Source organism: Myotis daubentonii, chromosome 1, assembly GCF_963259705.1.
Source record: "Myotis daubentonii chromosome 1, mMyoDau2.1, whole genome shotgun sequence".
Lineage (NCBI taxonomy): Eukaryota > Metazoa > Chordata > Mammalia > Chiroptera > Vespertilionidae > Myotis > Myotis daubentonii.
In genome coordinates, this window is record NC_081840.1 from 72,939,046 (window position 1) to 72,963,383 (window position 24,338).

Consider the following 24,338-nt stretch of genomic DNA (forward strand, 5'->3'; position numbering starts at 1 on the left):
ATAAATAAATAAATAATCTGCAACCAACCCTTCCACCACATTCCCAATGCCTCTCACCCGGCTTTTCTTTTCCATAGCATTTATCACCATCTAATAAAGACATGATACAATTTATTTACTATATTTTTTATCATCTATATTTACCACTATCACCCTTTTCCTCGCGCCCACAGAATGCAACTTTTTGGAAGGGCAAGAATTTTTTTCTGTCTTGATTCACTGATATAATTCAAATGCCTAGAACATAGCCTGGCAAGTAGAAGATGCGCAGGCAACTCTGAAATACATGTGTGCATTTCAAATAAAATTATTGTTGAGTGCTTATTACATGAAATACTTCCTCCACACACAACTCCACATAAGAACACACTAAGATTTTATCCATTCAACATTACTTTATAGCCAACATTTATTTATTTCTATTCATTCCAAAGGGAATCCCCAATTTAGTTCTTAAAACTGTCCCTTTATTTATTGTGAAAGGACACAGTATGGTGTCAGCAGGTATGACCTGACATCTCTATAAGTTTAATTTTACAAAATAGTGATTCGGGAGCAAACTACCAAGATTCAAATATTGGCTTCTCTCTTTACTAGCTTTGTAAAGTGCAAGAAAAGTATACAACTTCTCTATGTTGCAGTATCCTCTTCAGTAAAGTATAATTATTGACCTTGTGGCATTATAATAAAGATGATAATTTAATTATTTAAGCCATGTATAGCCTTTAGTTCATTTCCATAGTGCTTGGCAGATGTAAAACACAGTATCCATCATTGTGGTTATTAACAGTGAGATATGGAAATACCCTCTTATAAGTGGCAGAGTACCCATTTGTACTGTTTATGAGTGCCTACTATCCTCCCTCTCAGAAAGGATAATTAATTTTTGAAAAGATTTGTAGATTGTAAAAGCAGTTTAGGAACTATAATTTATATAACAGAGGAAAATCCAATTCTCTAAGACAACCGCTATTAGTATTTTGCTGCATTTCCTTCTGTCCTTTTATCCTATACTAGAGGCCTGGTGCACGAAATTCATGCACTCTGGGGGGGGGGTGATTCCTCAGTCAGGCCTGTGCCCTCTCGCAGTGGGAGAGGCTCCTGCCACCACCACTGCACTCGCCAGCTGTGAGTCCGGCTTCTGACTCAGCGGCGCTCCCCCTGTGGGAGTGCACTGACCACCAGGGGGCAGCTCCTGCGTTGAGTATCTGCCCCCTGGTGGTCAGTGCATGTCATAGTGACCGGTTGTTCCGCCGTTTGGTCGATTTGCCTATTAGCCTTTTATTACATAGAAGGATATCCTACCAGGCTTGTTACCATTCACATCTATTTTTTTAAGACAACATTGAACTCTGCAGCAAGAGACTTATTTCTGACCCTTAATAAACTTCAGAAATGAAGTAAGGCAGAAGCCACACTCCTGTCTTGCTGACACAGACCCCAGGCTCATGTTTGGAAGACCAGCTCATGCCTCAGACAGAAGCCGGTCAGTTCCCCAGGCACAGCACAACAGGACAGACTCCCTTTGCTCCTGGTACAGACATGGACGTTCTGACACTCTCCCTCAAGCAGCCCACAGCTGATCTGAGCTTGAGTGGGGAGGGGACAGAGGTGTGGAGGATTGAAGGAGAGAGTCCGGAAGTGTCTTCTCTAAGGCCCTACAAAGACAGGCTGGCTCCACAGGTGCAGGAGAAGGGGAGGACAAAGTTCTGAGCAGGCCCAGGCTTGAGGGAATTGGCCGTGTCCTTTGTAACCTTAGGCTGCAGTTATAGCCACTGAAAACCAGGCAGCAAGCCACGGGGAAGGAGCTTTGCCATGCCCTCGGGGAAAGACAAACATTATTGACACGTTTTGTAGAAATAAAGCTGGCATTTTCACTAGCTCTGGCGCACAAAGCTATATAAATGTCAGCTGTTATCATGCACATTATCATTCCCTGTGGGACACAGTAATTTACATTTTTAACATGATCACGGGAGACTCTGATGCAGTGTGTTCAAAGAGTAAACTAGAACAGTGCTTTTCAAATTCTTTCGCTCATGCAAAACATTTTTTCTAAAAAATAATGTATTTCTCACACACTTTTAAGTTGACATCTAAAGTTTTTCATTACAAGTTTAAGTAGTTGCAAAGCACAAAATCTTGGAAATTTATGAATACTGATACCTTAAAAACAAAACCATTACTTATTATTTTTATTTTTTTTTTTACATTTCACCTTAAATTTAAATATAATTTATTTTTAAAAATAAGTAATAGCCCAGTGGTTCAAAATTCAAAAGATAACAAAGGGTAAACATTAAAACGTCCCTCTCACCGCTGGTGCCACTACCCAGTTCTTCCCCACCACAGGCAATGCTACCAGTTTCTTGTGTATCATACAGAGAGATTTTTAAATATGTACATAAGTATTCACTCACACATAATGACCTTGTCAATCTTTTGATATCACTACACATAAGAAATGATTTTTTAGCTTATAGCTGAATAGTATTTTATTGCATGAATATTCCATAATTAGTCCCTTTTTGTGACTATTTAGGGATTTTCCCCCCATTTTTCCATGTCATTATAAATAATGATTCAATGTCTATACACGTTTCTTTTTCTCCCTTTCTTCTTTTTATCCACCCAATGTTAGTTGGCTATGACATTCTTTTAAATGTAGCTAATGGAATCTAATAACGCCATGATTTGCCATTTAACTTATCTGCTTAAAAAGACTTTGAACAAACTGTGATTTAACATTTGGAAATTTCACATGCTTCCATTTCATCTTTTAACACATTTCAATTTCACTTTTCACAGAATTTATACAAAAGTAGTACAGCGTTATGCTAGGATGCCCATTATTACTTACCCTCTCATAATTTCCATTGACTACAAATATAAAATAATTTGATTTTTAAAAATTTCCTGTGGTCACAAGAATTTTTGTTTTAGGTTTAATTCTGGACTGAGTAGTTATGATTGTTATTAGTACCTAACCTGTGAAAACACCACATAAAATTTTATAATTATCAAGCATTAAAATTTGATTGGAGCCCTGCTGATATGGCTTAGTAGTTGAGCATCAAACCATGAACCAAGAGGTCACTGGTTCGTTTCCCAGTCAGGGCATATGCCTAGTTTATGGGCCTAATCCCCAGTAAGAGATGTGCAGGAGGCAGCTGATCGATGTTTCCCTCTCACTGCTGTTTCCATTTCTCTATCCCTCTCCCTTACTCTCTAAAAAATAAAGAATAAATAAATGAATAAATAAAAAATAAATAAAAATTTTAAAACATTGATTTGGAAATGTATCTTTTATTGGAATAGATGGGCAGACTTTTTGGTGCTTTCTTTATCAAAGAAAGCTTCCCAGACCCCATTTTAGATATCTGAATTATAACAGACTCCTGAGATTATTATTTCCCCCAGTGAAGACGGAGACCAAATTTGGGTAATAAAGCAAACACATAAGATGTTAAACAATATAATATTCAAATAAAATTCAACAATAAAACACCTATCATAGGCAGTGTCTAGTGGCCAAGATTTTCAGAAGAGCTCAGGAGAGGATCAGATAGTCAAAGGCTTTATAAAAGAAGCAACACTAGAGGGGGGTTGGGGGGAGAAGGTGGGTAGGATTTGAAAGATAACTAGGCAGAGGTAAAAACTTACCAAGTTTGAAAAGTGTGATATTGATTTTGTTGGCTAGAAAGTAGCAGTTGATATCCTTAGAAAGTACATTCAAACCTCGGTTCTCGAATGTCTCTCAACTCGAACTATTCAGGTCAAGGAAAAAAATGTCTCAGTTGTGGGGGGTGGGGAGTTTGGTTCTCTACCTGACAACACTTCCATGTTGATACCTCAGCATGACAAAATGCATCTCTCAGGCAAAAAAAAAAAATGGAGAGAATGCTTTTGCTGCTAGTGAAATCCAAAATCCATGATTAGCACAATTTTAAAACATAAAGAGGCCATATCAAGAGTGCTAATGTTGCCCTGACCGGTTTGGCTCAGTGGATAGCACGTCGGCAGGAGAACTGAGAGGTCCCAGGTTCGATTCCAGACAAGGTCATATACCTTGATTGCGGGCACATCCCCAGTAGGAGGTGTGCAGGAGGCAGCTGATTGATGTTTCTCTTTCATTGATGTTTATAACTCTCTATCCCTCTCCTTTCCTCTCTGTAAAATATCAAAAAAAAAAAAAAAGAGTGCTAATGTTGGCGATGAACAAAATAGATACAGAGATGTAGATCAGAGGGAAGGTGGGGGTGAGAGGATGGGTAAGGGGGGGTGATTAACAGGGGAATTTATATAAATATATGATAGCCCATGGACACAGACAATAGTGTGGTGAAGGCCTGGGAGGGGCAAGGAGTGGGGTGGAGGAGGTCAATGATAAAAAAGGGTCATCTGTAATACTTTCAACAAAACATATAAATATAAGAAAAGAGAAGAAAAAAAAGTGCTAATGTTGCTAAGGATGTGAAAGCACCCACAAAACAACAATCACAGGCAACTGAAGAGGTAGAAAAATTGTTGCTGATTTGGACAAATGAAAAGCAGTTAGCCGTTAGCCAGTGATAGCATTTCAGAGGCAATGGGTATGTGCAAAAGCCAAGATGCTACATACCGACCTCCTTAAAGACACCTCTGAAATGAGTGCTGAAAATGATTTTGTTTAAGGCTAGTAGGAGGTGGTTTGATAAATTTAAGAAAATAAATGTTTATTTATAGATAAAACAGTACATTAGTCATGTACTATATGTAACAAGGGTTAAAACAAGGAATTATTTGTGGATCTGAAACTGATTAATTCAATTTACAATATTTCTAATGGGGAAAAATGATTCAGTTTTTGAACAAATCGCTTCTTGAACAGCCTTCTGGAACGAATTACATTCAAGAACTGAGGTTCCACTGTATGTGTCTCATCAGAGAGAGAGACCCTGGTGCAATGGCAGTGGTTGTTTGGTTTGATTGTTGCAAGCACGACAATTACTTACTGTTAAAAACAAAAAAAATGTTGTTGATAATATCAACGTAGGTAAACTGCTGTTAGACAAATGGTCTTATGTGAGTTCATTTCAGGCAAATTGACCTAGAGCTGAACATACATTTTATCCAAAACTGGGTAATCCATAAACATAATGAAGACTAATATACATCACTATTAAATCCCACATTCATTCCAGGTTGGACAAAGAAATGAGTTTAAATTCAAATTATCTTATTTTATTCTAATAGCCCTGGCAATATGTTTAGCAAGAGGTATAAGCCATCACCTAAAATGAAAACCAAGAAGCTACTGATTTATACTAATTAACTCAGATTCCAGTATCATGAATAAAGACTTTTTTCTTAAGGTACCTGTTCACAAGAAAATAGAAATCATTGATTGTCTCTATAATCTACCACCAAGACCACCACAAGGAACTCCAAACTGGTCTTCCTACTTCCCCACAGCGGCCACTGGCCTCTCTCCCAGACCCACAATCAGCCGCAATACCTCTTGAGCAGGCTTACAAAACCCACATCTGGTCCTGTGAGTTCCATGCCCAAAACCTTTCAATGGCTCCCCCGCACTGTCCAGCGGTTCTCAACCTGTGGGTCGCGACCCCTTTGGGGGTCGAACGACCCTTTCACAGGGGTCGCCTAAGACCATCAGAACACACATATATAATTACATATTGTTTACAGTAGCAAAATTACAGTTATGAAGTAGCAATGAAAATAATGTTATGCTTGGGGTCACCACAACATGAGGAACTGCATTAAAGGGTCGCGGCATTAGGAGGGCTGAGAACCACTGGATACCTTAAGGTCCTTGGAATGGCTGCTATATAATTTCCCTCCCCCAAAGACCTGCCCTTCTCCAAGTTGACGGGCTTTAACAACCCTTGCATACCATTTCCCTGGTCTCTTATCAATCATAATAAACTACCTGCAATTCCTCACACTGGCCCTACTCTGTCCTTCCTCTGCATGTTGGGTCTATCTTGCCTCCACCTGAATTACCCAGCCTGCTGTTTCCCAAGGCTGCTCGGGAGGCCTGTCCTAGTTCCTCTAGACAGGATTGACCAGGCTCTCCTTCTATAAGCCACGCATTCTTCATTAACAGCATCAGGATGTTTTATTGCCCTTACTAGTGTACGTTTTACCTCTCCCCTATCCTACTCTCTACCACCTACCTATACTACCAAGACCACCACCACAACAAACCCAAAACAGAACCATAAGCTGCTTGAGGTGCAAGGATCTTGTCTTATTTACCTTTGTATTCCAGTACCTATCTCATATAGTAGATGCTCAGTAAATATATGCTAAATGAATAGACAAGTATATTATTATTTGTAATAATAGCATTAATAACATCAATAAATGAGAAACTAATCATGTGCTAGATGTTACTAAATAAGAGTTAAATGTGATCTAGGAGCATCAGTAACTCTGATGTCACAGCCATTTACCTGCAACTTCTGAGATTACAAAACAAGATAGAACATGTGCTCGAAGTCAAGGGAAATCCCCCAGGAGCCAATCCTAGGCTTGCCATGAAGCTCAACACACAATAGCAGCCCTTTTTTTTTTTTTCTTCAAAGTTCACTTCTACTTATTCTGGTTGATGGTATACTGAAATAGTCTTAACATTAAGGGTGACCCCTCCCCTCCTCCCCAAAAAAGGCAGAATAACAAAGGGCAGATCTGAAAACCATTCTAGTGCCCTGCTGTGGAGTCACTGCATATTTTACTACTGAAAATATAGAAAATGTCCCCATAATTTCCTTTTGTTTCCCTTACCTGGAAGTCACAAAAATCATTATTTTTGGCTAAGACCTTTCCTTATTTAAAATGACCAGGAAATCAGTAAATCAAATTCAGCATTTTATCATGACAAAATAGGACTATTTCAAAAATATAGAGACGATTCTTCACTAGTAACTCTAAAATGTAATCACTAGATAGTCAGGTTAAAGAAAATCACATGAATCACACAGTAACTTCAATAAATATAACCCTAATACATTACATTCAAATTACTTTTTGTGATACCAACACTTAAAAGCCAAGGTATATAAAGAATGTTCCTTAACTTGATAAAGGTTATTGATCAAAAAAATCTCTGACCAACATGTTTACCCGGAAAACATTAGAAGAAAGCCTATAAAAGCAAGAATAACACAAGGATGTCTACAATTCACTACTTTTCTAGCTTTGTTTTGGAGGTCCTAGGCAGTAGAAAAGGATTAGTAAGAAAATAGAAAGCAATTTGTGTTTTATTTTCTAATGTTAGAAACCTGATGAAAAATGGGCAAAAGACTGGAGCATACATTTCTCCAAATAAGATACACAAGTGGCCAATAAGCACATGAAAAGACACTTAACATCACTTATCATTAGGGAAATAAAAACCAAGACTACAGTGAGGTACTACTTTATACCATTAGAGTGTCTACTATTAAACAAACAAGATAAAAAGGAAAAAAATAGCAGAAAACAAGTGGTGGCAAGGGTGTGGAGAAATTGGAACCAGTGTGCAACTGTTGGTGAGAATGTAAGTGGTGCAACCATTATGAAAAACAGCATGGAGGTTCCTCAAAAAAATAAAAAACAGAGTTGCCATATGATCTAGCCATCCACTTCTGGACATACACCTAAAGGAATTGAAAGTAGGGTCTCATGGTGTACATATGTGTAAACCCATGTGCATAACAGCATTACTCACAATAGCCAAAAAGTGGAAGCAACCAAAGTGTCCATTGACATTTGAACAGACAAACAAATATTATTTTGCCTTAAAAAGGAGACTCTGCCACATTACAACATGAATGAATCTTGGGGATATTATGCTAAGTGAAATAAACCAGTCACAAATAGACAAATACTGTATGATTCCAGTGGTTGCCCCTTACGTATGGTTTCAATTTCCACAGTTTCAGTTACCCATGGTCAAACAAGGACTGAAAACACAAAATGAAAAATTCCAGAAATAAACAATTCATAAGCTTTAAACTGTATTTCATTCTGAGTACAGTAATGAAATCTCATGCCATCCAGTCCCATTCCCCTCAGGACATGAAGCATTCCTTCATCATATTCCTTCAGCATATTCACCTTTTCAGTATTGCAGTGCTCGTGTTCATGTAACCCTTATTTTACTTAATAACGACCGCAAAGCTATTCACAAAACTTCATTACAGCATATTGTTATAATTGTTTTACTTTATTATTAGTTTTGGGTTTTTAAAAAAATATATTTTATTGATTTTTTACAGAGAGGAAGGGAGAGGGATAGAGAGTTAGAAACATTGATTTGCTGCTTCCTGCACACCTCCTACTGGGGATGTGCCCACAACCAAGATACATGCCCTTGACCGGAATCGAACCTGGGACCTTTCAGTCCGCAGGCCGACGCTCTATCCACTGAACCAAACCAGTTAGGGCTAGTATTAGTTTTTATAGTTGATCTCTTACTATGCTAATTTATAAATTAAACTATCACAGATATGTACGTATAAGAAAAAACATAGTCTATATTAGGTTCAGTACTATCTGCAATTTCAAGGCATCCACTGGGGGCTTTGAAAAGTATCTTGCACAGATCAGGGGACACCTAAAGTATATGGGGTACCTAAACCAGTCAAATGCATAGAAACAAAGTAGAATGGTGGTTGCAAGAGTCTGAAGGAAGGGAAGAAATAGGAAGTTGTTTAATGGGTATTGTTCATAAAACTTCCCAGGCCAAGAGACCAAAGAAAGAGGCTGACAACTCCATCATTACATCAAAAGTTTATTAAGGGAACTTACTTGCATCTTGAGTGACAAGACTATAAGGATAGTCTTCCATGCTGCATGGCCAGCACTAAACAATTATATGGAACTGTGAAGGATGGATAAGGGGAAAATGTCTTGTATTCTTGCCCTGGGAAGGCCAAGGGCCTGTTCCAGAAACCAGCATGCCTGGGGCTTACAGGAGGGGTCTCTCAGACAGTTTCTGAGGGGATTTACAGGACTCAATCTCTGTTCTGGCCTGGATCTAGCTGATGGATCCTGCAGAAGTCACCTCATGGAACAGTCTCCTCTCCACAAGTATAGTTTCAGTCTTACAACACAAAAGTTCTGGAGATCCATTGCACAACATGAATATACTTAACACTACTGAATTATACTTTAAAATAGCTAACACTTGCCCTGGCCACTGTGGCTCAGTTGGTTAGAGCATTGTCCCACACATGGACAGGTGGGGGGTTCAATTCCCAGTCAGGGTGCATATGGATACAGATCTCTCTCTCTCTCTCTCTCTCTCTCTCTCTCTCTCTCTCTCTCTCTCTCCAATAAAATACATATCCTCAAGTGTGGATTTAAAAAAAAATGGCTAACATTGATACATCTATTACATAAACCATATGTGCTACATAAGCAAAGTGAATAAATGCAGTGATAAGAAATTTTAATGGTTAAGATAGCAAGTTTTCTATTATGTAAATTTTACTACAATTAAAAAAAAATAAATTGTTATGATTTGTCTGTCTCTTCCCCCCCAAAATCCAAGGCTCTCAACCAAAAAAATAGTGGAACTAATATGAGTACAAAGTCAGAATTAGAAAACATGAAAATCAATCGCTTTGTTATACCAACAAGACAGACTTGAGCAGAGCAAGGACGATGGGCTAGGTACAGAAGGTCAACAGGGTGGACAATCAAGTGTTGGGTGGGACCTCACCCCAAGGGTGACTTTTCCTCCCCTAGCATATCGCTGATTTGGACCCCCTGACCTTTCCTCCCTATAGATAACATCTTGGCCTCGGTTGTATTTAAGCTCCAGGCCCAGATAAGCAACAAAACAGCCACAGCCCTCAGGACCAACTGCATAGAATAATGACCCCCTGGTGCTGGCCAATCAATGGAGATCACAACCCTGAAAGGACATACCTAGAAAGCTACTGAATACTCTATTGAGATCTTCTCCTGGGAAAGATCCTAAAATCTCCACCCTTAGAACCCTTAGGAAGGAGGACCCAGTGAGCTCTTCCTCCTGGGAGCACATTCATGCCTTTCCCTTTTCCTTCCCTCACCCCTCCCTGCCCCAGGCATGTTACCATTAGCTTCCTAACTCCCAAGCTCCAGGGGTCCTTCCTTTACCTCTGTAACTTGTTTCCTAAGCCCATTTCTTCTAGGAATTACTACTACCTCTGTGATTTGCCAAATAAATGTTTTCTTATAGTTTTGGGTCTTGGCTCTGAATTCTTTCCTAGCCAGAGCCCAAGTACCAAGGTTACTGAACCCAGGTTTGATCTGACCCCACTGGTTATACACCTGGTGCCCTTCCTGTTGCCTCCAACAAAACCAATTAAAAGCAATTAAACTAATTAAAATGGGAAATTAATCCCATCAACACTAATAAAAGAGAAAAATGGTAATTGGCGTACGAGCTACCCTTTTCATTGGCTAATCAGGGCTATATGCAAATTAACTGCCAACTAAGATTGGCAGTTAACTGCCAACAAGATGGCGGTTAATTTGCATACGTAGGCACAATGCAGGGAGGCAAAAGGGAAAGCAGGAAGAAGCCCCCTGCCACTGACAGTGATCGGAAACCCAGGGGGGAGCTAAGAGCTGGGGGGCAGGGCAAAGGCGGCCCTGGGGCCGCCTTTGCCCTGCCCCCCAGCCATGATCCGAGAATCAGGTGCCTTTTCCGCCCTGGCCAGTGATAGCAGGAAGTAGGGGTGGAGCCAGCGATGGGAGCTGGGCACGGTTGAAGCTGGCAGTCCCGGGAGCTAGGGGTCCCTTGCCTGGGCCTAAAGCGAAGCCCACAATCGTGGGGCCGCTGCAGCTGCGGGTCCCCGCTGCCCGGGCCGGACGCCTAGGCCAGAGGCGTCAGGCCTGGGCAAGGGGCCGATCCTGCGATTGGAGGGTGATGGGGGTCAACGCCTGAGGGCTCCCAGTATGTGAGGGGGCAGGCTGGGCTGAGGGACACTCCCCCCGACACACACCCAGTGCACGAATTTCGTGCACCGGGCCCCTAGTTTACAATAAAACATGCAGAAGTTAATTTAAATATGTACAAGCTATAGAAGAAAATCATACAACTTTACAGAAAACATAAAAGAAATCTGAACAGTTAGATAAATGATGTTGCTGGATGGTAAGACCTTATTATCAGGCCCTTTGATATTGATCTTCAATTTAATATAATTCCAATGGGATCAGATCTTGAGAAACTAACTTTCAAATTCATATATAAGAGTTTATGTTCACAACTATCAAAACAACATTTAGAGGGAAAATAAGAATACAGGTGAATTGAATCACCACATATTTGAATAACTGGAAAACTACATTAATTACAAAGACATGCAATTGTCGCTGGGTCTAGCTATACATCTCAACAACAACAAGCAAAAATATTAAGGGATCTACAAATAGATGAGCATGTAGAAAGGGAATTTATATATGAAAGCTGGCACTCCATATCTGCTGAGCAAGAATGATCTATATTAAAGAGTGTTGGGGCAAGTAGTTACCTGGGGAAAGCAAATAATAGCAATTTACATTGTTTGGGTTTTACAATGCTCCAGGCTAAGGTGTTTAAATGCATTATTTCATTGAATACTAAAAAGAACATTTTTAAGAACTTATAAGGAACCCAAGGCATAAGTAGGTGATTAGCTTGCCCAGTAACTTGCCCAATAAAGGTGTGACTGCCCAGTCACTACTGAAGCCTCGAATCTGACTCCACATTACATTCCATAGCCCAGGCATCATTATGGGGGCATCATTACAGCACACTGCCACCCTTAATACACATTTATTTACACCAAAACACAAAAACAAATTCTAGATTTAAAAAAAAATCTAAACATATATGTGTGCATTTTAGCTAAAATATACTTGTTAAAGTTTAGGTTAGAAAAAGCTTCCTTAAACCAACAATAAATCCAGAAAAGATGTAACTACATAAAATATAAAATTTCCATATAATGAAAGAGCGGGAGGCAAAAGACATGGCAAGCTGGAGATTAAGAATGCAATATAAACAACAATCAAAGGATTAATTTCCTTAATACATAAAAAGCTCCTTCAAATCAAAAGAGTAAAGAGTAATGATGCAATTTACAAAAAAAGCAAAGCAAGTCACAAAAGAAGATAAAATGAATAAGATATCTAACCATGCCAGTATCAGAAAAATACACACTTAAAACAAGTGTATGCAACTTTTAACCATTATATTGGCATAAAATAAATGAACATTGGTGAAATGTGAGTAGTGGCCCTGGTAAGGGCACAACCAATCAATGTGTTTCTCTCACATTGGTGTTTCTCTCTCTCTCTCTCTCTCTCTCTCTCTCTCTCTCTCTCTCTCTCTCTCTCTCTCTCCCCACCCCACTTGCTTGCCTCCCCCTCCCTCTATCCCTCCCTTCATTCCTCCCTTCCACTCTCTAAATACCAGTGGACAAACAACAACAAAGAGCACACCTGGAAAGCTGATGAATATTCACTTGAGACCCTCCCCTGAGACCTCCCCTCAGAATCCCCACCTATAAGAGAGAGATAAACACCCTCAATGCAAAGGACCCAGACCAGCATGCCCACACTATTCCCTTCCCCTACCCCCTTCTTCCCTCTCAGGGACCCCAGGACACTTGCAGCCAGAGGATCAATGGGCAGTGGCAGCTCATCCAGGCTAACCCCCTGAACCTATCTGCAAGGCCCTCTCTTCTCTGACTTCCCAGTGAGCCAAAGCAGCCCAGCCTAGGCTCACCTACTTCTTCTGTGCCCTTCCTGTCTCACTGCCCTAAGTGTATTTTTACTGCGGCCAAGAAATCCTTGTATTGTTTGACTGCACTTTGTCTCTTGACTGAAATCTTTCCTTCAAGAAAACAAGAACAGAGGTTTCGTCATCTGGCCAGTAATAGTAACATATCACAAAGGCCTATAAAATATACAATGCACAAACCCATTGCCTAAACTGAGAAAGAAGACACTTAGCATAATCCTGTCTAGACACAGGACATTAAAAGGAAATCCATTCATGGCTAATGCAGCCTGTTAGCTATGAATGGAGAAACTTTTCATAGTACAGTAGGCCACTAAAATATTCCAAAATATTTATAGCTTTCCCTGGCTAGTGAGGCAAGGATGTCTGGCTCACTAAGAAGGGTAGCCAATCACTCTATAACCAAGGGAACCCAAATTAGAAACAAAACAGTCGTTGAGAGGTGAGTTATTTCTCTATCTGATCCAAAAATACTCTGAATAGGTTGTTCCTGAGCTACTCCAAGGTTCAGGGTGGTGTGAGGAAGCCCCAAGAGATGCCACATGCATCCACAGCTTGCTCACTCCAATCTCCAGTGGCCATGACGCCCCCTGCTAGGGCCTGTTTCCCGTGTGGTGTGCTTACTCTCAGGAGGGGCAGTCTGTGCACCATGCCCTGGCTGCAGGCCAGCTCTGAGGTACAGCCAGTAAAGAAGAGCTTTTCCCAGATGCACATTGGAAGAGAAACCAAATATGCACAGTTCATTTTGTTTCAGAAAACATGAGTACTTTTCTTTGTTCTTTTTTTCTCCCTCATTTCATGGGTAATTAAGTTACTGCCAGTTCCCCAAATGGTACCATTTTAATCTCACAAACATTAACTTCATGAGGAGGAGGCAGGTCTGAAATATATGCAAAATTAACTGCAGTGTGTTCTCTCATAGTCCTCTATCATCACTGGTTTTAAAGGCAACACAGAATATTAAGAATCACTAATCAGAGCTGGCTTTCGTGAGTCACAAGATTCTTAGGAATGCACTTGATTTTTAAGAAAAATAAATCGCAAGACACAAATTCATTAATTGTATTTATTCTTTAAAAAAAATAATATGCCTTGGAATATATTTAAAGAAAAATCATAGCCGAAACCGGTTTGGCTCAGTGGATAGAGCGTCGGCCTGCGGACTGAAGGGTCCCAGGTTTGATTCCGGTCAAGGGCATGTACCTTGGTTGCAGGCACATCCCCAGTGGGAGGTGTGCAGGAGGCAGCTGATCGGTGTTTCTCTCTCATCGATGTTTCTAATCCTCTATCTCTCTCCCTTCCTCTCTGTAAAAAATCAATAAAATATATTTTTAAAAAAAGAAAAATCATAAAAGAAAATTTGAATTAGTTTTATAAGCTATGTTCCTAGGCAGAAATACTAAGCATTTTAAAGATCTCAATTTTCATACCCACTCTCACATCAATTTAAAAATTAATGCAATTCCAATAAAGGTCCCAAAGGAATCCTTTTGAAACTTAACCAAGTAAACTAAGATTTGCTGTAAGAATAAATAAGAGAAAGCCACAAACATATTTCTAAAAAGTATGCATGCAACTTGAACAGATTCTGAGATGCAGTATCATGCTGCAATAATTAAAATGCTGATACAAAATTTCAAACACATCAAAGAGAACAGAAAGCCCCAAATAGTCCCAAACTTAGCACACAGAGGGATAATTATTCCAGAAGTCTGCTGTAAAATTAACAACTTAGGGGAAAAAAGAGGTTGGCTTAGATCTCTACCTCAGGCTATGCACCAAAGTTAATTTTTTATATGAAATTGAAGGAAAGTGAGAAGAAAGGAAGAAGTAGAAAGAAATTATTTAAGAAATTTGAAGATATACATGATCTTTGAATACAGAAAAGTCTTCATAAGCCAATAGAAAAGATATATAATAAAATGAGAATATATGACTACATAAATATTTAAAACTTATGTACCCCAGAAATTACAATTAAAATTAAAGGCAAATGATAAAGGAAATAAATTATTTTCAGTGTTCTAAAAATATTAATTTTTATCTAAAGATATTCAGTATGAAAACATAACTTTGGCTATTTATTATTATGCATCAAAACCTTAAAAAGGCATATACCCTTATATTTAGCAATTCCACTATAAGGAATTTTGTTAAAATGTAACAAAAATCACTAAAAAATAGTCAAGTTTTCAAGTGAAAAAAGCAGCCTGCAGAGTGTGACCAAACAAAATTTTAAGCCTTAAATTCACATTGGCCTATCATGATGCATAAGGTTGGCAATGGTTTCTCTATGGAACAGGATAACAGAAAGTTTCTTTTGCTTTCTGATATTTCAGGATATTTCCAAAATATTATTTTGCAATATCCAAAAACATTTAAGACTTTTGAAAGAGAATGTTCCTAGATGGCGGCGGAAGATTTTCTGAGATCAGAAAACAAAGCCTCTACATTAAGGAGAAGTAGATATCCGCAGAGCAAGGCTCTGAATGATGGCCATTGTATTTCCTATGAACTGACTGGAGCAGAAAACATAATGCTTCCACAGGATGATAAAAAAAAAAAAAACAGGAGTTTTTCTTCATGCCATTGTAGAAGACCTGTGTGGTCAGGGGTAATGTTGTATGTGCCAATCCTGTCCATGCAGGCCAACGAAGTGATGGTGGGAAACCACAGAGCAGAAGAGGGTCAGGGTATAGGTACCCCCCGCCCCCCACCACTCCACTCCCTCCCAGGAAATCACTGCAGCCCTCCACCCAAGTCCCCTGCTGGGTACCTGTTAGGCAGTGTTTTCCATACTACTAAGCTTCCCTCTGAAGTTCTGCGTTTCCCAATAGCTTCTCCCACCCTTGCCCCTTCAGGTCTAGGACTTTAAAACTTCTCACTATTACCAGCCCCAAACGACTGCTTCATCTCTTGTTGAGTTTCCTAAACCCTGCCCACACCTTTGTAAATATTCTCTAATAAACTCTCAATCAAGTCACCCAATTGGCATGTTGCCTGATTCCCAACAGAACTCTGCTTGATGTAGTAATACACGCAATGAAAGAAAATAAGGCCAAGTGCCTTTATACTGCACAAAAGATCTGACCTAAGATGGTTAATACATTATTTTCATTCAAGTTTGAGATAAAAAGTTTAACCCTATGTTAACTCTTATTATTCAATGATTATATGATACCAAGAGTATCTTATGCTTTCTAGGTTTTTGTTTTTAAAGACTAAGGAAGTTACTAACCCTTACATAACCTCAGCACATACAGGACAGTGTGTTAGAAAAGGGACAGAATACTGGTTATCTACTTCTCATGAGACAAATTGCTTTTGCCACAAATTTAAGAGGTAGGCATTTTTCTCTCATGTTCCCCTTGTATGTGCCACAGAACACCTTTGTACTTTGTTGTGATTGGGTTTTGCTTAGCCCCGAGCTTCACAAGTTCACTGCTATTTCTGATTGGCTCCACAGGAAAGTGGCAAGGACTCACATTGGATTGATTAACCCTTAAGATGTGAGAAGTCCACTAAGGAATTCCTTCTGAAAATGTAAGACGATGCCCCAATCTGGTTTTAACAGCAAGCTCTGGTTCGGAGAAGAACATGGGGTCTGTCCAGCTCAAGTCCCAAGAAAAGGGAAGCGGGGGGGATTCTCTTTTCACTCAAAACTGCAGTGAGGCATTCCAAACACAGGGAGGAATGTAAGAAAGCACAGCCCAAGAGATGGGAGAAAGGGATTCTCTCTCCTTGAGCAGAACAATTCAGGCACAAGCGGGGCCCTCCCTGAGTAGTTGAGGTCAGCTCTAGCACCTGAGAGTCCCCTGAGTGACAGCTCTGGAGGTTCTGGTGTTTCTCTCAACTGGCACATAACCAAGGCTCCAAGAGCTCAGAGATTGGCAGCAGAATTGCCCTTGATGGGGGGCACAATGTCATCAAAATGGCACCAGAGGCTCTAATGGAAGCCAAAGGCTTTAGCTGCCAAGGTAGTCACAGTGTCATCAGCAGCTACAGATGATGCTGACAGCCTTGGAAATGACAAGAGAGAGGATCCTTGGCAGTGGGCACCAGCAACAGTGGCTAGCTACCCTCCTGTGACGAAGAGGATTCAAGAAGCAGTAGTTTAAGGGGACAGCTTCTCTGATATCAGCTCTCTTTTACTTTTTATTCTTGAACAAAGTGAGTTTACAGTATTAGGTGTTATCTTAAGCCCTCAGGAAAAAAAAAAAAAAGATCATTGAACGATAAACTCTGAATAGAGGGAAATCTAAGCAGTGGCAAGTCCGAAGTGGCCGAGGGCAGCATAAGGACAGTGTGAGACTCATGATGAAAAACATCATCTCTTTTCCATCTCTGCCAAGAACTAGGCTCAGATGTCAACAGCTCACAATTGCTATCGCACAACTGAAATATGAATGCTAGAGTGTTGACCTCCTGTTTCACTCATTTAATGAATAATACACACTAGAAAAATAAAAGCACTGAAGGTATAAAAGCGTAAGACTTCAAATACCTTGAAATATTTTGTACATAGTTTTTCTGTCTCTGTGATTCCTACAGAGTGGTAAATTTTGTATGTTTCCCTAAGGGCAGGGGAAATCAATGAAAATACCACAGAACGCATTGTTATAAGCCAAATGCTTATTTCTTAAAAACAGAGACAATAAAAAGGAAAATGTTAACTTCCTCAAGATTAGCAGTAAGTGACAAGGCACCATGAGTACTGGGTCAAAAACAAATTTCCTTCAGGCATGGGCTATCTTATTCTTTTTTTATATCCACCCCACCCCCCTCACCCCCCAAGTGTGTCCACAAGGTATTGTGCACCTCCAAGGCTTTCAAGAACCTGAGCACTAGCCCTAGGACAGAGGTTCTCAACCTGTGGGTCGCGACCCCTTTGGGGGTTGAACGACCCTTTCACAGGGGTCACCTAAGACCATCGGAAAACACATATATAATTACATATTGTCTTTGTGATTAATCACTATGCTTTAACTATGTTCAAATTGTAACAATGAAAATACATCCTGCATATCAGATATTTACATTATGATTCATAACAGTAGCAACATTACAGTGATGAAGTAGCAGCGAAAATAATTTTATGGTTGGGGGTCACCACAACATGAGGAACTGTATTAAAGGGTCGCGGCATTAGGAAGGTTGAGAACCACTGCCCTAGGAGCACAGTAATTAAGCCACAGTACTGTCACTCATGGGAACTGGCCGCCCTAGATGCCTTCCCTTAATTGCCACCCTCTCTCTGTTGCACGATGTCATTGGGCCATCAGAGCCCTTCTAGGAGAACTATCATTGTTCGGCCCTTCATCCTCATTTTCCCCATCTCACCCAAAACTTTAGAGACCTCTCAGAACATAGATCATTACATTAAAACAAGAAAATAAGAAAGACTGGAAAAGCCACATATGAGGTAAATTAGGGTGCTCCGCTGAGCTTCAGAAATAAAAGAAGACAGAGTGAAACCTAAGGAATCTCTGTAGAAGTATAAACACCCCCCAAATACCACTGAGGTTTATTTCCTTTTCTATTACCAAATGGAATTTGGCTAATTATTCCCTGAAAATAAACACATTAACTCTATCATTAATAAAGTTAACACTAATGGCCAGTTACAAGACGGATGCCATGATGCATCGGTAGGGATGAGAGTAACATCACCAATATAAACTAGGAATAAGAACGTACAGCATTCTGGTTTTTCATTAAAAGCAAACTTTAATACTTATAATTGTTCAGACTGTGCCAGATCATGTGGAAAATAATTTGATATGTGGTTCAATATTGCAATCAAAAGCATTCCAATTTTGGAAAATCAAACGTAGGTAAGAAGATTGGGACAGCTACATATATGTTCTTTCTGTAAGTCAAGCACTGCAGGAAAAAATGCTATGAAGTAGTTGATGCCTTGGGGTGGTCAGAAGTTTGCAATTGTGCAAAAGGAGGCTAAAAGCAATCAGGTTGCTGAATGAAATTCATATGTTCTCAATCACTGAAGAAATTTTACAATACTGCAGAAAACCCATCTATTACTAAATCACCTAAACTTTGATCCACTATGTCTACCTATGAGTACAACTGAAGTACATTTTTATAACCAGATAGACTGACCTTAATATGCACACATATCTAAGACACCAGCAGAATATAAGCATGCATAGGTGATCTTCAAATGCTAGGATGACATAGGATTCATTAGAGACACCTACACTCACACATATACAATTAAGATATACTATCCTCTCATCCTTCATTTCTTTTTACAATTTCATGTGAACCTTTCACTTACAGAGTAAAAATATCTAGATTCCCACTCCATTTAAATATATTCAAGCAAAGCTCCTGGGAAGGTTTCCAGAGAGTTAGGTTCCTTTAAAAATGGCCACGCACGAACTAAAGCTTTCGTCTAACAAAAGTGAAAGAGTAACTGATATGGGATCTGTACATTCACTCTGCACAAGGTTCCTGTAGCTGAAAAGCATTAGTCACAGACAAACAGCAAATCAGATTACAGCTCTGGAGAACCATACTCTGCCTCTTCCAGCAACCCTGCCAGCTCACACATTATAGAGGGCCAACCACCTGCTTCCTGAGGAATTTGTAATCTACCTTCTCCATTAGTTCCCCAAAGGGTCTCTTACTTTACACCTGTGCCCCCCTTCATTCATTCCACTGCATTCACCTTTCATCTAGAAAAGATTCATTAACGATAAGAGTGTAAGGGTTCCCTTTAAAGGCGCAACCAAAAAGAAAAGCCTTCAGCATTACATTTTATAACAAAACAAAAACTCAAATTCCGAGAGTCTCCTGAATTAAAACTAAAAGCCATTGCAGCAGGAGACCCATTCCTGGGTGGCTGGCCTGTTTTCACATTACCTGCTTCAGTGTACTTCAATCCCACTTTTTCTTCTGTGTCCTTTGTCTTTGGGGGTGGCCAGACAGCTTGGAGTCTGCCAGGAGTCCTATCGTCCTGCTCAGTGGGGCTGTGCTCAGGCTGTTTAAAAAATGGGCAAAGAAAATGATCAGTTAAATGAAATATGGCTAAAGCTAATTATTCCCCGAAAACAAACATGTTAACTCTAACATGAATAAAATAATGGCCAGTTGCACATTGTATTCAATGATCCTTTCCCAGACATGTAAAGTGATCAGTAGGAGTGAAAAATTAAAAAAACAACTCAAGGCTATGGGGATGTAATTAATGTACAGCACGGTAACTATAGTCAATAGTGTTGTAGTTTAAATTTGGAAGTTATTAAGAAGGTAAATTTTAAATATTCTCATAACATGAAAAGAACTTTGTAATTCTGCATGGGGATAGAGGGTAAAGAGCCTTATTGTGCTAACTGTTTCACAATACATACAAATGTCAAATCATGTTGTATACCTGAAACTAATATAACGTTGTATGTTCATTATACTTCAATTAAAAAAAAACACACCTCAAAGGCCAAGTATTACACAACCCTTGATAGATGATTTTTATCATGTAACTATCTCTAAAAAAAATCACAAATCCACTTTGAGCTGTAGATATAGATACAAATGTACTCCAATCAAGTACACTTATAGGAGTGTTTACAAGTGTATTCCAAACAACTCCATGGTTTTTTATGATATAATGACTACTATTCCACTTTCCATCAACATTAGCTGTAGGCCAAGATACACTTCTCAAGCAGCCCACATTGCTAGTTCAATTCGCTTTTTCTTTCCTATTAAAAAAATAATAGTGAGATGGCCTTCAAGCTATTTTTATCCGTTGATTTTTGTAACTATGCAAGTGTTATACTGTTTAGTTTTTAACTAAAACCCAAGATAATTTTACCAAAAACTTTTTAATTTTTAACACTTTAACTGATGAATTGTATAAGAGGAAATAATTGTATTCTGAGTTGATACCACCCAAGACGTGCTATTTGTTGTCCTTATGAACCTCTAAGATCTACTGGACAGGTAGTCTATAAATTACCAAATTAATTAATTTTCTTTGCATAACAGTTTTTATTAATTAGATAGTCACCATACACTAACTTCACTTAATCTTCACAACCACTATATAGGTTGAGGGTTAGCACTATTTTTTTTCTTTTCTCCTCATGTGGAGATTGAGGCTCAGAGGTGATCAGGGTCACCCAGACAGTAAATGGCATTGTCAGAATTAAAATCCAGTTCTCATTTTAAATGCAGTGCTCAATCAGGATGCCTTGTAACCAACACAGAACATTTCAATTACATCACAAACAAGTATTCTGCCGAGTGGCAGACATATAAAGGAAAAATACTTTTCACCGAGGTATATAATTAAGTGGTGAGGAAACCTGGGCTGTTTCCATATTGCAACGCATCCTCACGCTGCTCAGTTTTATAAGAACATTTACTATTAATGTTTAAACTCCGAGTGGCAGCTTCCCTTTCCCACCAGCACATAATTACATACACCTCTCTTATACCAATCCATAAAAACATAAGGAAACGCTGCTGTCCTACTCCTTACAAGGACAATTTCAATAATCATCATCATTCACCTAGAAGACAGTCACTAATAATAGGTGATCGGAATTCACTTTGACAGGAAACCTCAAAAGAAATACAGCAGCATCACACTGTATGACAAAATGGAAAACCCAATTCTACATACGCTTTTGGAATCGGAGGGGCCGTCCGCTGGCCTTGCCTTGGACCGTTCAAACACAGCTCTTAGGGACTCCTTCTCATGCCTCATCTTGCGCTTGAGAGCTTCCAGCTCAGAGGTGTCAGCTGTGGTCCCCTTTTTGGGGGGACGGATGAACAAGGCTTTAAAGGCCTCCAGGGCGGTTTCTGGTGGCTTCGGTTTGACCTCTCCACCCGGGGTTTGGGCTTCTGCTGGGCCGCCCTGGCTCTCCTGGGCAGCGCTGCAGCCCATCTCTCCTCCCCGGGGCGGCTCAGGGTCTTCTGCCTTCACTTCGGCCCTGGGCATGTCGATGCTGAGGAGCTGGGAGAGCTGCTCCAGGAGAGTGGGAGGGGCCTTCAGGTCACTGGCTTTCTCCCCAGTCTTCCCTGTCTGAGGCCCTGTCTGTGCTAGGGACTTCTGAACCGGCTGGGTCAATTTGAGCAGAGCCAGGTCCCCATCCTTTGGTTTAATTTCGGTGATGGTCTCCCCACCCTCAGCGGGAGCCCCCTTCTTCAGCACGCGGAGCCCACTAAAGAAAGCTGGCAGCTGGAATGACTTCTCTCCAGGGGCTTCTTTTTTAGAAGAGGGGTTCTCGGTGACACCAGCACTCAAAGTCTGGTCTGTTCCCACAGGGAGAACTTGGGAACCTTCTCCCCCAGCCTGTCCTTGACTGGGGCTGTGCTCCGTCGGAAGACCACCACCAGCAGGTTCCGGTTTGCTACATGTCTCAGGGGGAGTCCCCTGAGGATCTTCCTCTCCGAGCTCTGCAGCATCCCTCTCCCCGGCGGCAGTGTTCTCTCTACGGTCTCCTGGCTTTTCCTTGGGCTCCTCAGATGGCTCGGATAAAACAACACTTGGGGACTTTGGGCCACTGGTGTTGCTTCCCTCTTCTGGCTCCTGGCCACCATCCTCAGAGTCCGAATCACTGGTGGTGGTCACCAGGGTCCCGCGAACCAAGATGGCATCGTCTCTGCTCACACTCAGGGCAGTGAGCGGAAGAAGCTCTTGACCAGGGAGAGAAGTCCCTGCCTCTGCTTTTCCCTGACCTCCCTCCGACTCCCTCCCTGCCTCCTCCCTCGCAGTCTTCCCATCATCTCCTCCGAGGCCCGGTGCAACCTGAGCCCCTGCCTCCTGCTCATCCGAGCCCTGGCTGGGACCATCCAGCCGACGCGTGGGATCCACCTCGAAAGCGTGGAATGCTTGCAGCACCACGTCTTCCTCCTCGGGCTTCACAGATTCCAATTTACTCGCAAACCCAAAGAGGGATTTCATAGAGAACTTGCTCAGGATCGACTGGGCCATTTCGGGTCCCGCTTCAGACTTGTCTGGTTGCGAGACATCACTGCCATTCACAGCGTCACCGACGTCCTCCATGCCTCACAGCAGCGCCCTCGATGGCAGTCCCGACTTCTGTTACCTGCCCTGCTCTCAGTGTATCCACTCCATCAGCTCTTAACTTACAGGACGGGAGCAACAGGACCGACCGGCAGCCAGCTCCTTGGCCGCCCAGCAGCACACTTGGTCTCTTTCAGGTCGGTCACTGTGCTCCCCTTCCGGTCTGTGCGGCCACGGTGCGCCCAGGGCCACTGTAAAAAGTCCGCGGAGCTCTATGCCCAGAAGCTGCCGGGGCTGCGCACCTTACTACTCGCGGGCTGGGAGGCTGCTCCTCTGGGACTTCCGTATTTATTTCCGTGGACAAAAGGCTTTTTGTCGTAAGGAAGGTCAGCCGGCCCCAGTCATCCCAGCCCAGGACTTCACCACAGCTCCGCCCCAGTGCCTGTCTTTCTCCTGGTTGCTTTCAACTTCCTCATTGGTGAGCAAGTGAGGCTCCAGAAAGTGCTGAGCCGGCAAGCTGCTCCTGACAGCCCTCCACCACCCCAGCAGCCCAAGACGCTCAAAAGTGAATCAGCAGAAAATGACTGAAATACTTTTTACGGGCCCTCCTTTGCCATCTAAACTATGGTCAGAAGCCTGTGTCATCCAGGACAAAACAAAACAAACAAACAAACAAACAAAAACAACACACAAAAAACTAGCAGTGCACACACATCAACAGCCACTCACAAAGCCAAAGCAAAGAAATAAAAGTAAAGAAAGAACTAAATCATCTCAAAATCCCTGGAACTCAAAAGCAGTTAATTTACTGCCCTTGAAGCTTTTTTTTTTTTTAAGTGCTTTCTTCCGCTTCCCTGCAGGTTTCATCTGGAATGCAGATTTTAGCTGCTGAGGCCAGAGAAGGAAAACCAACGCGACTGGTTTCAGATTACGGCTGTTTTAGCTCTGCCCTGGTGTCTCAGTGTTCCACAAACAAGTACTTAGACAAGCACGCCCACCACGCCCAGTGTCCACCAGCCTTAGGGTGGCAGAGTAAACAGCCCCAGCAGGAATGGTTACTCTCCACACTCCCTGCCCACCTCAGGCTTCTTCAGCAGCTCTGACTTCCTGGCTCTCTTAGGATTCCTGGCGGCTAAAGGGCACCTCTCTCTGCTTCAGTGATCCAACCAACTAAAGGAAGCCTGGCATGGTGCAAGGTAACACACAACCTGCCTTGTTAGGCAAAGCAATTCACCGAAGTCCCCGAGGAGCCACATTCCTCTAAGGGACAAAACATCTGAAAGGTCTCTACCAGCCAGGTCTCTATCAAAGACTCAATTTGCCTAAAACAGAAAAGGGACAGACAAAACCACCATCCAACATCAGCTCAATGTAGTTCCCAATACTCTGATTATATCCTGGGAACCTGGCAACTGAGGTCCTGGAAAAACTGCAGCCCTGTCTCCCAGCTGCATCGTTGCCTCTTGGGACAGCTTCCTGTCGTACCTGAAGGTCTCAGTGTTTCCCTTTCAAATCCTGTCCAGTCAGCAGGCATTGAGTAAGCACCTGGGACAGGCAAGGCACCATGCTGGATCA

At 41.2% G+C, this 24,338-nt stretch overlaps 1 protein-coding gene across 4 annotated transcripts in view; it reads right to left on the bottom strand.

The window, feature by feature from the left end:
- Positions 1 to 23,698, bottom strand: part of FMN1 (formin 1) — a 302,227-nt gene extending 278,529 nt beyond the window's left edge. For 2 of the 4 annotated variants that reach the window (XM_059705574.1, XM_059705583.1), the window contains exons 1-2: positions 21,417 to 23,697; positions 19,652 to 19,769 (exon numbers count right to left, since the gene is read on the bottom strand). In XM_059705574.1, coding sequence (XP_059561557.1) covers positions 19,652 to 19,769; positions 21,417 to 22,802 — 1,504 coding nt within the window. In that variant the 5' untranslated portion in view covers positions 22,803 to 23,697. Of the gene's footprint in view, positions 1 to 19,651; positions 19,770 to 21,416 lie in introns of all 4 variants that reach the window. The other 2 variants (XM_059705564.1, XM_059705591.1) reach the window with 2 other exon arrangements.
- Between the last annotated feature and the right edge of the window lie 640 nt (positions 23,699 to 24,338).